Source organism: Ptychodera flava, chromosome 7 (assembly GCF_041260155.1).
Source record: "Ptychodera flava strain L36383 chromosome 7, AS_Pfla_20210202, whole genome shotgun sequence".
Lineage (NCBI taxonomy): Eukaryota > Metazoa > Hemichordata > Enteropneusta > Ptychoderidae > Ptychodera > Ptychodera flava.
The window spans coordinates 19,342,454-19,358,652 of record NC_091934.1 but is presented as its reverse complement, the minus strand read 5'-3'; the positions used below and the strand labels follow the sequence as shown (position 1 = coordinate 19,358,652).

At 39.3% G+C, this 16,199-nt stretch overlaps 2 protein-coding genes across 2 annotated transcripts in view; both read right to left on the bottom strand.

The window, feature by feature from the left end:
• LOC139136967 (uncharacterized) overlaps positions 1 to 16,199 on the bottom strand; it is a 412,563-nt gene that overhangs the window by 331,351 nt on the left and 65,013 nt on the right. The gene's annotated exons all lie outside the window — the stretch shown is intronic.
• LOC139136954 (uncharacterized) lies at positions 4,839 to 14,258 on the bottom strand. The gene is made up of 2 exons (XM_070704829.1): positions 14,149 to 14,258; positions 4,839 to 8,547 (listed from the first exon to the last, which is right to left on the bottom strand). The coding sequence occupies exon 2, from the start codon at positions 7,788 to 7,790 to the stop codon at positions 6,360 to 6,362; it is 1,431 nt and encodes a 476-aa protein (XP_070560930.1). The 5' UTR covers positions 7,791 to 8,547; positions 14,149 to 14,258; the 3' UTR covers positions 4,839 to 6,359.

The following is a 16,199-nucleotide window of genomic DNA, read 5'->3' as shown; positions in this document are numbered from 1 at the left end:
ATACGCACCTGAAAACAAATGCTGCAATTTCAATTGAAGAACAAATACTAAAAGTATGACTTAACAGCTTTACAACATGTCTATATCAAGTCATACAGATATATTCTGAGGCACTGCTGCAAAATGTTGGTCTTTTCTGTCAGAGAAATACAATCAACAGTCTTGAAAGGTTTTATCAGCACAAACTTGTTTGCCAGACACATCCATTATTTATGCACCATCTCAGTACAGTACAGTGACTAGAGTAGAGTCTTTCCTATGCAATTACCAGTGTGAAAATGAAACCACTGTGTAAATATTTAAAGTCCCTGTGTGTATTTCAATTTGTTCAAGTGCTTGAATATTCTCATCAGCTGCAGTCAGGTCATTGTTTTATTCACATTTTTACAGTGACGCAACTAAAGACAGATATTTGAATGTCGTAATGATAAAAAAATTCCTGTTTACAATTGGGAAAAGTGTAAAATGTCAAAAAAGACATGAAAAGCTTGCCATCACCATTTCACCGCTATGGTTTGGCCCAAACTCATTGATATCAGTAGAAATTGTAGATCTGTTTACAAGGAATTGGGGGTGAACAGGTTAAAAATGGTAAATTGAGAGTGATTTCTAGCCACCTGAAGAAAACTAGATGTTCTAGGGGGCCCTACTATAGTATCATGAAGAATGTACCGTACCGTCCAGGCTGATACTGCTTTGTGAATTGTTCAGTGTGTGCCCAACATGCTTCAGAAGAACTGGATTTCTTAGATGCAAATTGAAATATAGTCAGTGCTTATATCAAGAATATTACTCTCATCTACCTGTATAGGCTCATGATTTTTGTGATTTTGTTAAGGGCAGTAGGCAGGTAAATGTTACCAGGATTCTCAAGTCAGTTATTTTACTGGGGCTCCCTCCCTCCCCCCCCCCCTTCCCCCGAGATATATCAATGCAGTCAAATTAATTGCCAACTGGACAGAAGAAATGTCGCTGGGGTTCCCAAATGATTGCACATGTTCCCCCAACCTTCACAAAAACACTGATTCATTTATGCAGAGTGTTTTCATCAGAGTATTATGCTAATGGTATGGTAAGAACTCATTACTAATTGAGAATATTTATGCCAAACAAAGGTTGGCTTCTCTTCCCACACCAGAGCAAATACAATGATCTTTTAAGTGATATCAAGCAAAACCAGTTTTGTTAATGGCTTTGCTAAACAGTAGATTTTTCTGCTTTAATTGAGATAGCTCCTATTAATCTTGTGGATTTTACTTTTCAAAAAGGCTGCCTTTTTTGTGGACCTTTCACTGTCTTGTCTTGTTTGTATTCTGTAATTGTACTTTGAAAATACTGTGATGTAATTACATTTTATATACTCCATACTTCATATTTTTCATTTCATATTTATTCAGGATGTGTTTTGTTTGTTCCAGACATGTTATCCAAATGTGTACCTTTATATTTTTTTTTATTTTACTTTTTTAACTTTACGTACTCAGAAATTGTTTTGTGTGTATTTTGATAAATCTACACTGTATGGTGTAAAATGATACACTGACTATCCCAACTTTTATTATTTCAATTCGTTTTCATCAAATCCCATTATAAGGTGCTGTCATTCAATGTCTGATTTTCCAATCATGGAAACCGTTACGGAGAAGGCATGGATAGTAGGTGTTCCATTGTATACATTTATATTTTTGACTTTTTTGAAAAATGGCCGATAAAAAAGCCCTCTAAAGTCCTGGAATTTTAAGTGACTTTGAGTGTATGGACACCGGTAGCAACTTTGGTTCAGTGATTACAGGTGCTTTCAGTATAAATGTTAAAGGCTGTTGACCGTGAAAAAAAGCAAAGAGGCTGAATTCTTCTCAAGAGGCTGGTATTGATAATAGACATGAAGTTATTAAAATTTGCATAAAAGGATATGCTTGTCAAAATATCTGATGTGCTTTACAGTGAAACATTGCTATGCTCGGTTCTGTTTGTATATCATGCATACGAGAAATTTGAAGACGTTGTATTTGAGCAGTGCTTTTGAAACTTTTTAAAGCTTAACCCTTTTCCTGCCAAGTTCATATTTCACCATCAGGTCAAGTTGGTTAAAACTAGTAAAGCAAAACATGTCCCATATGGTGCATTTTAACAAAGACTTGAAGATTTGAAGGTCCCTGAAGACAGAGATACTGTAAACATGATTTTTACAGACTAAAGCTGCGATAACATACCAAGCCAAGTGGGTGAAAATACATATGGTTTTGGCTCAATACCGCTTTTTACTGACTTGGCAGATGGGGAAGTGATACTGTCTGGCAGGAAAAGGGTTAAATATAGCAGGGCTGGGATTGTAGTTATATTTCTGTTGATGTGTCACAAATATTGTCCAATTTAGCGGAGTGTAGCTTTCCAATGCAACACCAACGTAACAATGCATTTTCGACATTTTTAATTTAACAAACACAAGTCAATAAAATGTGTTATGGAAGTTAAAATCATGTTCCCTTTGCATTAGGGGAAGGCTGCATTAACTTGCATGGTACCTGAAACCCGAGTTCTTGCCTGACCAACTCGGGTGACAAACAGAGACTTCTAATCCCCAAGTGTGAATGTTCCATTGTTATGTTTATCTAATCCAACTGGTGCCATTGTAGTGCCATTGTAGGAAAGGCAGGTCTGTGAAATTGATCCTCTAGGGAAGTCGGGTATTCCTAAGTTAATGGAGGTTTCCCGTAATGGTAGGCCAAGGCTGTTTACTCAGGCTGGAACCCTTACTTCAAAACAACTTTGGGAGACTGTACTACGCTGACTCTATCTGGCTGGGAGGACTGGAAGATGCTCAAAAGAGACAGAACTCTGTTGCCACCACTGTTTGGCCTAAACCAATTGTTATCAGCAGTGATTGTGGATCTTTTTACAGGGATGAACAGGTTAACCCCCCATCCCTGGTATTTCTCGAATGAAAATTTAAACGATTCCGTTTTCTCATCGGGAATAGAAAGTAGCGGTCACCGTGCAAAGTTTTGGATGAGAGAATGTGCTATCACCTAAAATTTACCCATGTGTTAAATTCAAAATATCAACCATACCCTGTATTAACTCTGTGGCAAAATATTCGATTTTCACTATTAGACAGGACCATAACAACACCATTTTACTCCTACATGCTTCAAAATGAACCTACACAAGCAGCAAACTAGAAACGGATTGTACAAATTTGAGAATCAAAATGGTTGTCCCCAAAGTGCATTCCGGCTGTATTGTATAACTTGGTTGAGGAAAGTTCTCGAAACTTCAATAATTTTTGTGGCCCACCTATTCTTATTCCAACTTTAGTTCATGGCATTCTTCCTAAAACACTGTTGAGCTTGAATATTATCATAGATTGTGTCTGAATGCATTGTGTTCTGCTATCAACTGAATTAACAGACTCTGCCTATCAAGTGTTATTTGAAGGTCAGACTTTAGGCAGTGTCGAGTTTAACTCTCAAATTTGTACAGACCCTGCAGAAGTCTGCAGAACTTTGTGTAAACTTTATGTCAGTTGTAACATAACCATGTCAGCCATACAATGCATCTGCAGGCTATATTGTCGAGTTGAACACTGCAATTCAACGTGCTTCAGAAAGAAGACCAAGAAACTGTACATGACATTCAAAATTTACTGGAAAGTCTCTGAAAGTGACAGTTACCGGTTACCACATCTCTGTAATGCTTTCTGTCTCATCCCCTTGTGTATGTCCAACCATATTCTTGAAAACATTAACAATGAAGTTGTAGCCAGCGTGTGTTTGAAAGAGTAGTTACTACAGATTGATATTGTCACTGTTTTCTCATCCATTGTGTGAAGTTCCACATCACTCTGAAACCTGAAACTTCTGCAGAGTCTGTTAAGCCAGCTATGCATGCAGGACTTTTCAAAGAACTGATGATGTACTTTTTCGTCTCGCTGGTTAAAAAAATCGTCATTACTCAGCTTCGTAGAAGTACCGCATCCGCATACCTGAGTTCAGTAAACATATGATAGGCGCCCTCAACATACTGGACATCTGTACATGGTGCTTTATGGATTCCATTAAGGTAGTATGCGCCTCGAAAGTTTAAGACTTGAACGTTAGCTCAAATTTTCCTCAAGAAAACTTTCTGCCGTTCACGTTCAAAATCAAGAATAAAAATCGGGGGGTCACGGTGCAAATTTTTGTACAGAGAACCAAGATTTACCGATATTCGAAATTCAAAATGGCCGCCATCCCGTGGCAACTATGAGTAATAATATGATTTTCGAAAAAGTAAGAGAATAAAAAGTTTTCTTACACCAAGAGCCTAAGATGAACCCTCACAACTTACATTAGAAAAGAATTGTAGAAGTTTGAGTTCGAATATCTGTTCCGGAGGCGCATATTACGTTAAGGGGAAACGGTCGTCGGAACTGCGCCTGTGCGAGTTTCTTGTTTACAAACACTGTATTTCGTGCACGATATCTAGATGCACCTCATCATCATAGCTGCAACATTTAAATTATACGATGTAGATTATGACAGACATGTTTTAACTTTCATCAATCACCATCGTACCTTGGATACAGTGTTGCCATTGGTCGTATGGGTCCCATACGACCTTTGAGCGCTATTCCGACAACTTTATCCCTTTAGTAAAGCAGTACACCTTAAAAGAGATGTATGATCAGTAAAATTATTTAACTGATTACCAAGTTGTGTGTGAGAGAGAGAGAGAGAGAGAGAGAGAGAGAGAGAGAGAGAGAGAGAGAGAGAGAGAGAGAGAGAGAGAGAGAGAGAGAGAGAGTGCGTCTGTCTGTCTGTTTGTCTGTATGCATGACAGAGGTCTTTCTATCGGGATTATTCGTTTGATTTTATTAAATGCATTCAATGAAATTCAAGTCTCGTCACTTGAAGTTAATTTTTCATATAAATGGACATCAATTTGTGATAGCAAATTCAAAGGAACGCGTGTCGGTAAAAGTTAAAAACATCCACGCCATTACGACGTACACAAAAACCAGACTGTCAGTTGCCATATTTTGCGTTACACACGAGTAAACCAACATTGCACAGGTGACAGGTAATAATGCTGCCATGCTTGGCATGTACATGAAAGCTGTACACACCTATGGAAAGAATAAGCAGCAATACGATGACGTCAGAAGCCGGTATCACTTGTCTGCCTTATGAATGGAAACCGTACTAAGTTTGGATTTAGGTTTCCTATGCCATCATATTGCCACCGTTATAACATTTTTTCACAAAACCGCTCTTTTTTGCTCCACTTTAGTAATTATCAAATTCCCTTTAAGTCTATTGCGATTTTTTTAACGATCTGAAAGATCCTATATTTTGATACCTCGAATACAAGCGGTATATCTTAAATTTAAACAACGGAAAGTAGACACAAAATTTCATTTCTCCAGCAGCTCATGCTTTGGCACGCATGACACTGTATTGCACAGCGGTCTTGCCCCTGTAAAACACTTCAAGTTGTGGAACTAAAACAATCGACTGACAGATCTAAAACGGAGACGTTACACGATGCACCGATTTATAGGACATAGGTAGGTCCTACAAAAAGAACAACGTGCGAAGCACCCACACCCCCATGGGTAAAAACAAAAGTGATTGTTTCTTTTTCTTTTAAGCCTGAGGGCGCTACGTTCCGCGCTGATTTCAGACATGAATGTACCTTTCTAGTGTTTCATTGGCAGTTTACCGATAAAGTAAAGAGATATAAGAGTTTAAAGTTTGCTTTGGAATAAAAAGAATTTGCAAATTGTAAATCCTGAACTACCGCCGAGATTGACGGCAGCTTCCCGTGGTAAGAAAATTGGATTTTAAAACCAGTGCCCTGAGCGTAATAAATAGACAAATACATGTAAATAATGAAATGATACAGAATCCAAAATGGTAAATTTATAGATGAAGACATGCTCACAGCGTGCATACTTGCAGAAATCAGATCAGAAGATTTACGCCATTTCAAAGTCCTATGGCTGCTCTTACATACCTTTTCAGAAGTCAAATTAGGAAACCAGAATTGCTGTTAATTTGATCGGTAATATAGTTTTGTTTAGGTTGATTTTGTTCGCTTTTTTTACATTTAATTATTTTCTAGATTGTTCTTGTTTCTAGCAAACACTTTAAAAATATAGTTATATATATCTTCTATAGAGGGAGTTCAACACATTCGAAATCTCTAAAAATGCATTGAACTTTTGTTCCGGAAAATATCGTTATCTTATTTTCAAGGACACGTCACGCGACAGAAATGTGCATACCTTTGCATGATCCTCATGTATTGAAGTTCGTTCACTCAGTCAAAAAATCACACAAAAAGTAATATCTCAAGCCTCTTTGAAAAAAATCTTTTCATTGAACATTTCGGTAATTTTTGTAGATATCTCCCCGTTCTCGGCATTGCTTTTTGTATTTCTCAACAACTTCCTGCAGCCTTTCACTCAGTGACTGGTATCCAATCCGGGAGACCTCGTAATTGCTGAATTTTAAAGTGGTTGCCATGACTACAGCGCACATATCGACAGTGTTTTTGGCGGCTGAATACCACGGAACATCGTAATACCATCCTTGCCGGGGCGCCACTCCTATCCTCTTCAGCACCAGACCGACATACGCGTCTTCCCAAGGCAGGTACCTCACAAACTCTGACGTCACATATACCTGTTTAGCAACATCTGATGACATCACGTACGCCGGTCCTTCCAAATATGGCGGATAGGTGGCTTCCTGGAACATGTCGTATGAAGTGTACCATTTTGAATCCACATCTCTTACAGGCTTTTCCTTGCGAAATCTATTGCCCTCGGCAAATCCTGTTTTAGTGGCGTGATGCAGAATCGCGTTGACTACATTTTCTGGAATGACGAAGACATCTCGGCCATCGACCTTCATAACGTACTCCACCTGATGGCAGAACAAACTCACCCATTTGAAACCCATGATTGTTTTGAGAGTCAAATTATTATAGTTATCGATGAAGTTTTCCTGGATGATATCCGCGTGGATATCATTTTCCTGCTCTATATCTTCTTGAAGACGTCTGTCCTTTGTCATTCCCAAAAGAAACATTGTAATCACCTTCCTTCCTCGAATGTTCTTTGTGCCTCCCCAGTGCTCCCTGATAGCATTCCTATTTTCCCTTTCCAAGTGAGTATTAAAAACCAGGATGACCAGGAAAAGGTCAGGTCCTGCATTTCGACAGACTCCTCCATTGGAGATGACAAAGTCGAAAGCGTGCTCATTTATTTTGACATTTTCGCTATACAAGGGACTCCGACCAACATCGCTCCTCAGCGTTTCATCGGCGACTATCTTCTCATTGGCATCCCGCACAGTTGGCCTTACATTGTTCGCTAGGTGGCGCTGCTTATTCGGCAAGAAGTCCTGCTGCAATGGTGGAGGAATCCGGGTGAAGTCGCGACCATCCTCGTTGCTCGTGAAGTAATACTCACCGATGTTATTCTTTACAACTTGGATGCCCGTGTCCATTCGTTGGAATCTGTCCAAAGAGTCGCTCCTATTTCCACGGCCATTTGAACCGTTGACCAAATTATGGTTTGACAGTAAGACATTGAATGTTTCCTTTCGTTTGTGCCCGGGCGAATGCAACTTTCTCAATTGATTAGAAACCGACGTCTTTTCCGTATCAATTGGACGCTCATAGAAACCAGTAACGTCAGTGTTCTGGTGATTGTGGAAGTACAGAATAAGAATCCCGGTCACAACGAAGCAGTTCAGCCATACAATTTTTCTCAGGTAGCGTTTGCCAAGCAGTCTTGCCATCGTGGGTTTCCGAACTACGCAGAAATATGAAAGGCTGCAAATTTTGCCAAATTTATTTTGTATTACATATATTTCACTTCTCTATTGCCTGTTTCTGTACATTCGGGTCTTTTTCGAGACTTCTGATTGGTTTATTGGTTCACTTACGCCTTCTCTGATTGGTGAACGGTGAATACGGCTGACGATGTCGACTGTTTTGACAGACTGCCACTTGTTCGTCTATCGAGTGCAATGGTTGGCTGATTCGGTTACCAGACACAATAGATGCCGCGTGAGCAAACAAATCAACGCTGGCAATCCTGAAGTGGATTTACATGCTTCACGGAAAGCTAACACCCTGTTAAGTGTTTGACGGCATTGCTCCTCTGTGGCGGCAGCTGCATCGAAAGGCGATCCGCAGTATACGTTGATAAACGTGTACGAGCAGTCAATCTTGCTCAAAACGTAATAAATTGTGCCAGCAGAGTCGATCCACCGCATTAGGGGGTAATCCCTTTTGGATTTTCTTCCAAGATCAACGGGCCGGGGTGACGATGAATCACAGCCGTGCCTGATTTTTCCCACGTAATCTTCCTTCCAGGCTCCTCAGATCCGAGCAAGCGCAAGAAGCGATGCAACTCCACAAACTCCCTCGCTGATCTTTGTTGCACGTCAATCAACACGCATACACGTGGTTAGCCGAGATGTAGATGAAAGCAATCAACCCACCGTAGCAGTCACTCCTTGCTCGTGATTTTAACACCTCGACGTGTCAGGCCTTTGTAATGCACAAAGAGAGAAACATGGATGTCAGTTCAATGCACAATACATCATATTACTCATTCTGCACCAAATGCTGTGGCCGGGGCCACCAAGTCACAAAGGCAGAGCGGTAATTTTTCTTCCACGGGAGTTCTGATGGCCAGGAGTGGTATGATTAACGAGCGACTCAGCCAGACTCACTCTGAATACCGACTTTCACGCTTCAGCAATAGCGTGATAAAAGCTGGCACGAGTACTGCAGTCCTATCTGAACGTTCGCACCAACAGCTGCGCGGCTAAGATTGTTCCTTCAATACAACAATCAAACCCCCGCCTGTAAACCGTTACAGCGTATAACAGGAACAGCGCTGAGAACAAAGACTCGATGACTCACGCCTTCGTCTCTCCCTAGAAACACCAAAACCAGGCATTTAAGCATCTCCATTGAAAATTGACGCGCTATTCACCGTTTTCGATATACATTTCCGAGATATCGGAAAATTTAAGATTTTCATTTTCATCGATTTTGTGACGTCGAACACGGTCAAAACTCGATTTTTTAAGTAGAAAGAAATCATCATAGCTAAATTAAATTTTACAACATACCACGATCCGTTTTTCACAAAATTTGAGCTATTGAATGATATAATTTGGTCAGACCCAATTTTCTAAATATAATTAACGCCAAAATGACATTTAATGATCTATGTAATCACATCTCAAAAGCATCGCCAGGGGTCAAGTAATTTTCTACGAAAAACGTGAAAATTTAGAAATGTCGACACAGGGGGGACTGTGATGTCGAGCAAATTAACCTACTTCACTCACTATACAAGACCAAGCTGACTAGAATTTATGTAGGCTAGAAAACGGTATAAAAAGAAATTGTCATTTTATAGATCACTCGATCAGTAATATTTTTCTGTTTAGGGTCTGAATGATTTTTTTATTTGTTGTTTGGTTTAGTTTTGTTTGAATGTAGTCTAACGTGACGTGGTCGAGTGGTAGTTTGGTTCCTGAAAATTGCCTCTAATATTTTGCTAGATTAGTATTTGAGTTTCTCTGTCTCTTAACGTGTTTTATCTTTTATTCTCGTATGGCGGGTATATTTTCTCGCTCCTCACTCTCTCAAGCTGATTTCGTTTCTCTCCCCATCTTTACTTCGTTTTGTTATGTACATCACATTGTTCCCCTTCCATACACGACCCTCTCTTTGCCTTCAAGTACCCTTGCCTGTTTGATATGGATTGTCTTCCGTTAGTCAGTGCATTCGTCTACCTCTTTGTACTTCTGTCTGTCTGTCTGTCTGTCTGTCAGTCGGCCAGTCCATGTGTCAGTACGCCTGTCTATCAGCATGTCTGTCAGACAATACGTCTGTCTCTCTGTCATATTTCTGCCTGACTGTAGGTAGATGCGTCGCATCGAGATTCGCACGTCTGACCACCGCTATTTAGCTGGTACGTTTGAAATCCGTCTTTCCGTATCTCTGTCTGTCACTATCTTCATGACCCAATCTATATCTGCAACCGACTACCAGCACGTCTTGTATGTACATACGTGTTTGGAGTTGACTGCGTGTTCGTCAACATTCATTTCAGTGTGTACATGCCTGATATATTGGTCTAATTTTTCTTGCCCCCACCCCCCACTCCTCATAAATCTCGACTTCAGTTCGTCAGCATGATTAAAATTCAGAATCAATATTCAGATAAGTAAAATAAAACCCGCATTAACATTCTGGGCCCGAGCAATCGATGATTCACAAAAATGGCTTTTTTTCTTAATTTCCCCGGTGTTGGCGTAAGAATGGCCGACGGCTACCTCAAGTCAAATCAATTGTTAATAAGTAACCATTGATACAACACTAGATTTCACTCGCCGTTTATGGGCAGCCAAAAGTGTCAGTTTTATGATCGTAGATTGTAAAATAAAATGCGTTTTTTCATCTTTTGTTTCTGTAGCGCTGTAGCAGAGACCAAAAAGCTGATAGCCAGCCGTGATGCCGCATAAGTTTTTTTTCTCCCAAACTGTGCAGTCAAGCTTTTCTTTTTCTTTATTTTATGGGCATTTTTTTCCTTTGATTGTCTCTGTTATTCTCAAACGTCTAGTCTAGCTGCATGTGAGCGGGATTATTCGATAAACATAATCTAACGCTGACACGCTTTCAAGAACATTCACGTCTCTGAATGAGTTGACGCTTGCATTGTTGTAACGATAGAAAAATACCGTCATTAAAATTCTCAAAACGTGAGAACTTTCATCAGAGAGAAGCTTTGCGATTGAACAGAACAGATTTTCTCACCAAACGTTTCAAAATGATCGCTTTCAAGGAAGATTTTAAGGCGGAAATAAAAATTTCGGATTGTCGCTTCTGCTTTGTACCTGATTTGTACTTGTCTGTGAGTACTTCAAAATCAGCAGCAAAAATTCCACACTGGAATTTTCTTCGTTAAAATTTTTAGACGGTGATTTTGCTGTCATATTTTCATCACATTGTGAATATACTTTGAGGAAACCATTTTGTCATTATTTATATGCAATTCTAGCAGCATATTTTGAGAGTACGCAGTCAATACCATAGAACTCAACGAGTTTGTAAATTTACAGCTTTGTGTACGAATGAAAAACTCCTGCATTGAAACTATTGAATCCGAATAAAATCGAGCCTAAATATTTATCTCTCGGGTCTGCCAGAATGAATGAAAGCGGACGATTGCTCGTCACGTGCTCATAATGTCGAGACAAAGCATTTTTAGATCAGTAGAGTGAATATTTACCGAAACATAAAATCTACATTGGCATCGAAGTCAAGAATGAAAGAGAGTATTCAAATTCTTTTATATTCAAATGTTTTCTTTTTCAAGTTGATTTTCAAACGATTGCGTTGCTTGAACGACCAGAGTGAGGATTTGGTTTCTTTCTCTCCGAGCTACGATATCAAGATGACTCTCATTCTCTGCGGAGGTGATTAACCCCAGCAACTCTACATTATGGCATCTCCAAAAACAGTGATAGTCAGGGGCCATTCTAAAGCGTTTTCGTGTACATGTTTGTCTGTCTGTTTGTTTGTCTGTCTGTTTGACATGTCTGTATGTCTATCCATATGTATGTCGTTCTGTAAAAACAGTACACATGCTGTATGAGCGTATGTTCATTTTCGTTTGATTGGTATGTTTGCGTTTTTTCTGTCTGTCTGTCTGTCTGTCTGTCTGTATGTATGTATATTTTTCTGTTACAATCGTCAGTAATAGGAATAGGCGAAGGCTGGGCGTAGATGGCATTTATATAATACGTCTTGTTACTATTTCACACAAAAAATGAAGTTTTGTCGATCTCTTGCATATCTGGGGTGACTTTCATGCGTGTAGATGACGTCATACTTTATGCTATTCGAACAAAGTAAGTTGTTAAAACGGGTCTTTCGATGAAATAGATAGATTGTGGAAAAAGTAAAACTTGCATTGGTTTCTATGGAGGAAAATAATAGCGCTTATCGCGAGCGACGTCATTTTTTCTCTCTTTAATATGCATAAATAAATATTTGTCCATATTATCCGCATAAACGACGAAAATAAAACCTGCTAGTGTTACAATGGCTACTAAAAGTCACACTAATTCGTACGAATTTATGTTTCAGACTGCAAGCTGCAACAACAGCCGCGCATACAACAACAAAATTTGTCCGAATTTTAGGCGGCGTTGTCGAATGTCGCGTGCTTAGTAACAAACTCATCGCGATCAACGCAATTAAATTTGTATCCAAAACGAAAGCTTGTCAATGTGACACGTAGAATAAGCTAATCTCCGAGAAAAGTGCAGGAAATAACAGTTAGTTTTTGATTTTCGATATGAAAATTTCTTCAGAACGTTTAAATCCTATTTGCATGTTTGTTGTTGGTTTTGCTCGTTTGACAAAATCTGCTCAGCTTTAATCAGCATGGCACATCGGCACGACTGTTAATTCTATTCGTGTTAAATCACTCCCTAGAATAGCTTCCTTCTCAAAACAAGAAATCCTTTGAAATTCGACAACTTTTCTCATGAAGCAGTATAAACGTGTCTGGATTTAATTTTGAAAGAGAATGGGTTAAAAGTTCACATCCAATATCGTACAAAATATAAAGCGCTTCTTTAGTAAAATCCCAACTGCCAAAGCTTTATACGAAATGCCATCAGAATAAAACCATACTCCGCTTTCTATCTTGTAAGGCTCTTTATTAACTATAATAATTTAATTATCAAGCGTGTCTGTAAGAAGACGAAATTAACTTATTTCGCGCCTGCTATTCGTAAGACAACGGCACACCCAGACGTCGAGGGGGCACCGCTTCACTGATGTAAGAGCCTGCGCTTAATCATACCCGAGGCAATTTCGATTTCTTAATTTTAATAACAGCTTTGGTGCGTTATTAGCTGTCATGTCCTTTGCTGAAGGTGTGAAAAAAGGGCACACGGCTGACTTTCTTCTATTCAATAATAGAAAAGTGCGTTAGTCACGCGTTTGTGACTTCTGCGCATGCTCTGTTCGCTAATGTTGTTGGTATTTCACAAAACAGCTTCTCTTTGTTTCCCGCTCTGCCGGGTTCAACGTGCCGTGTTTGTTACGACAAATACTATTTTCAGTTAAAGCTAATTGCAAGAGGATTGAAAAAGTCACCGTTTAAGGGAAAAAACACGCTAGGAAAAAATGAACCAACTGCCTGTCTGTCTGTACAGTGCTTTCGAAATAACTATGCCTCCAATACACAACAGATATCGAGATCTTGAAAATACTGGATGCGCGATTTGAAAATTGGAGTTATTAATTCCGGATATCAGTTCTTTTGGCTGGGCCTTCTGAATGCATAGTGTTAAGAAGAAAAAGAGATCTCTTGTTACGGCATAACACAATATAACGATATGAATTATAAATTGATAGAGTCGGATAACTCTCGTTGGTTCCGCTTCAATTGAGGGCAAGAAGACAATAGTAGCTACTCCAAAACTACTTCAATAAGCTGGAGGCGCGAAGAGAAATATCGAATGTTCATGAATAGACCGGCGGTTCTTTATTGAACATTTAGTCCTCGCAATTAACACACCCAATTCATCAAAATGGTGTTCCACCTTTCCGTACGAACAACGGCGGTAGATGTCCTTTTTACCCCAGCGCGAAGAAATATTGCAGCGTGTTGACCTTTTTTCTCTATTACACCATCAGAAGAAAAATAGATTAACGATCCTCAATCAGTATCGGTGGCAAACTCAATTATTTGATGTGAAACCTTGAAATTTAATCAAAATTTTCAATTTAGAAGTAAAATATTTGAAAAGTAATTATTTTATCTCATCTCTCTTACATCTTTCACGGTCGTCGGTAATTTCCTACTCCAAATAATTTCGCGCCAAAATATGCCCGCCTTCAAATGATATCGGAAAACAATTTAATCGAGTCCACCCTGGGCCAATTCCAAGCGCAACACTTTAATTTTAACGCTGAAGGAAGTTTTTTAGCCATTTAGTCACAATTTTGGAAAAATGAACTTCAGACAGCCTGCAAGACATGACGTCTCATTTTGTTTTTTGCATTACTTAATAGATTGAAAGGTGTAGAGAGAAAATCAAAACGCTACTATACCTGTAACAGGAGCTGCTGGAAAACCGGACACTTTTAGACATTTGCATGATCAAACGTTGGTATTTGTCAGAGCGCGATCCAAAACTTCTGCATACGTGCAGAATAATGTGTGAGAGTGCACACTGCATGCACTACAATTTATTCTCAAGTGTCAATGACGATACGAAAGAAATTTATATTACTCGAAATTTGCATAAATCAGCATTGCAAATTAGGTCGCTGCAATATCAGAGCGACGCGCCTGGCGTATGCGTGAGCACGTTCGTCGAAGCACAACTGTTTTCATACGATTTAATGAAAGGAGAGTTTGCGTTTACAAATTCAATGGCGGGTTTGGCAGTGACGATTTTTTTCTCAAAAGAGCAACTTGTATGTATTGTATTTTTGAGCGTACTGCTCGTTATTTGAATGTAAGTGTTCTAAAATAAATTTTACAAATCGTTTACAGTGACGCTTGATGAGAAATATCTCGTACGCTATTGTTTCATCCGTGTCTTTCAAATCGGTTTCTCGGTGAAAACATCTAAAAGTTCCTTTTATATCCCTTCACCGTAGTATTGCAGACAACTCCAGTTTTAATGAGAAGTAACTGTGTTAATCTAGGGATGCAGAGAACTGGTAATCCGCCCCATGAGGATCATACAACGCATTTGACAAATCGACCGAGAAAAATGATAAACGAGAGCCGGCTAGAACAGCGTTAACAAGGGCCTTTTTTGAATTAATCCGCCTGCAGGAAGAAAAATTGCGCGTTTGGGCCAATCATGACAGCGAGCACAACCTGCGCAGAACTTACTTTGGCTTGGAGCGCAGGTTCATTTTGTAACCTATGGCAGGGCAAGCTTTGGACCGTTTGTCAAGAGAAAGCAATTTAAAGTCGCCAAGTCACACAGCGGATTTTATGAGCAACGAGTCTAATTATCTGAACTCACATCATAGATCTGAAGATACTTAAATATTAATTAATGGGAGACCGTGGCCAAATCAAATTTTCTTTGATAAAAGACGGTTTTTATCGTATGATCAAAATAAGGTGTCGTCAGAAGGAATATGTACTGGTAACATTAAGGGAAATGTCTACAAGCTTTGAACAGTCTGGAGGATGTCAACCCCCATTAGTAAAGGGAACACCAATTTCTGATTATTTGGCTTGGACTTTTCTTCAAATGTCGAACTGGGCAAAGCAGATTATCGAATGCATCGGTAGAATGAGACTAATCAATCGAGAAATGCTCTTACAATGAGTCCCTTCGAAGAATAAAACGAGACTGAAGACCAAAACGAGGCACATATCCATATACGGACGAGCAGTGGCTAACGAGTATAGCCTGAGCTATGATGCCTGTGTATTATGAACCTGCTCATTTCAACGCAAGCTAACCGACATACTTAGAGAAACTGAACTGTATTTTCAAGTGTGAATGAAACATCCTTAGAGTATTTTGAACGGAATAAAAAAAATCAGAGAAAAATAAAAGCCGCTTGACCCTATACGGCCCACGTGAAGTGTAAAGCAAAAACATACAAGTTTTTTTGAGTGTCAATTACAAAGAATTTGAAGCAAACCGACTTCTAAAAAACAATCGTGAACACGCATAATGATGATAGAGAATAACCCGCCGGTGCATGGCCAGTGATCCCTGCATGGAGAAAATTTAAACTACAACAGCCTTACTTTTACACGTGTTTGTCTCCTGCTTATCATGGTTTTATTTAACAAGAGAATTTTATTTTGCATGCCAATTCCTGCGTTGCAGTAATTGGCTTCCAACTGGTTTCAGCGTTTACTTCTATGGAATCAATCCCTCGTAGTCCGTAACAATCGAATACTGGTGGCGATTTTGTTTTGCACAGAGCATCCTGGTCTGACTTCCGCAATATGATAGACTACCTTGAAGACGTAGAATAAACTTCTTTATTTCATTCCACTGCACCAGGCTCGATTGGATTTCCCTAACTCACTTAAAGAGCGTGAGTTCTGTCTGATATGTAATCTAATAAAAACTGTTACTAATTGAATACCTGTATATATTCACACCCTTTGTGCAATA

What these genes read in the sequence shown, in the direction of transcription:
- LOC139136954 (XM_070704829.1), bottom strand. Translation starts at nt 7,790, where the DNA reads ATGGCAAGACTGCTTGGCAAACGCTACCTGAGAAAAATTGTATGGCTG.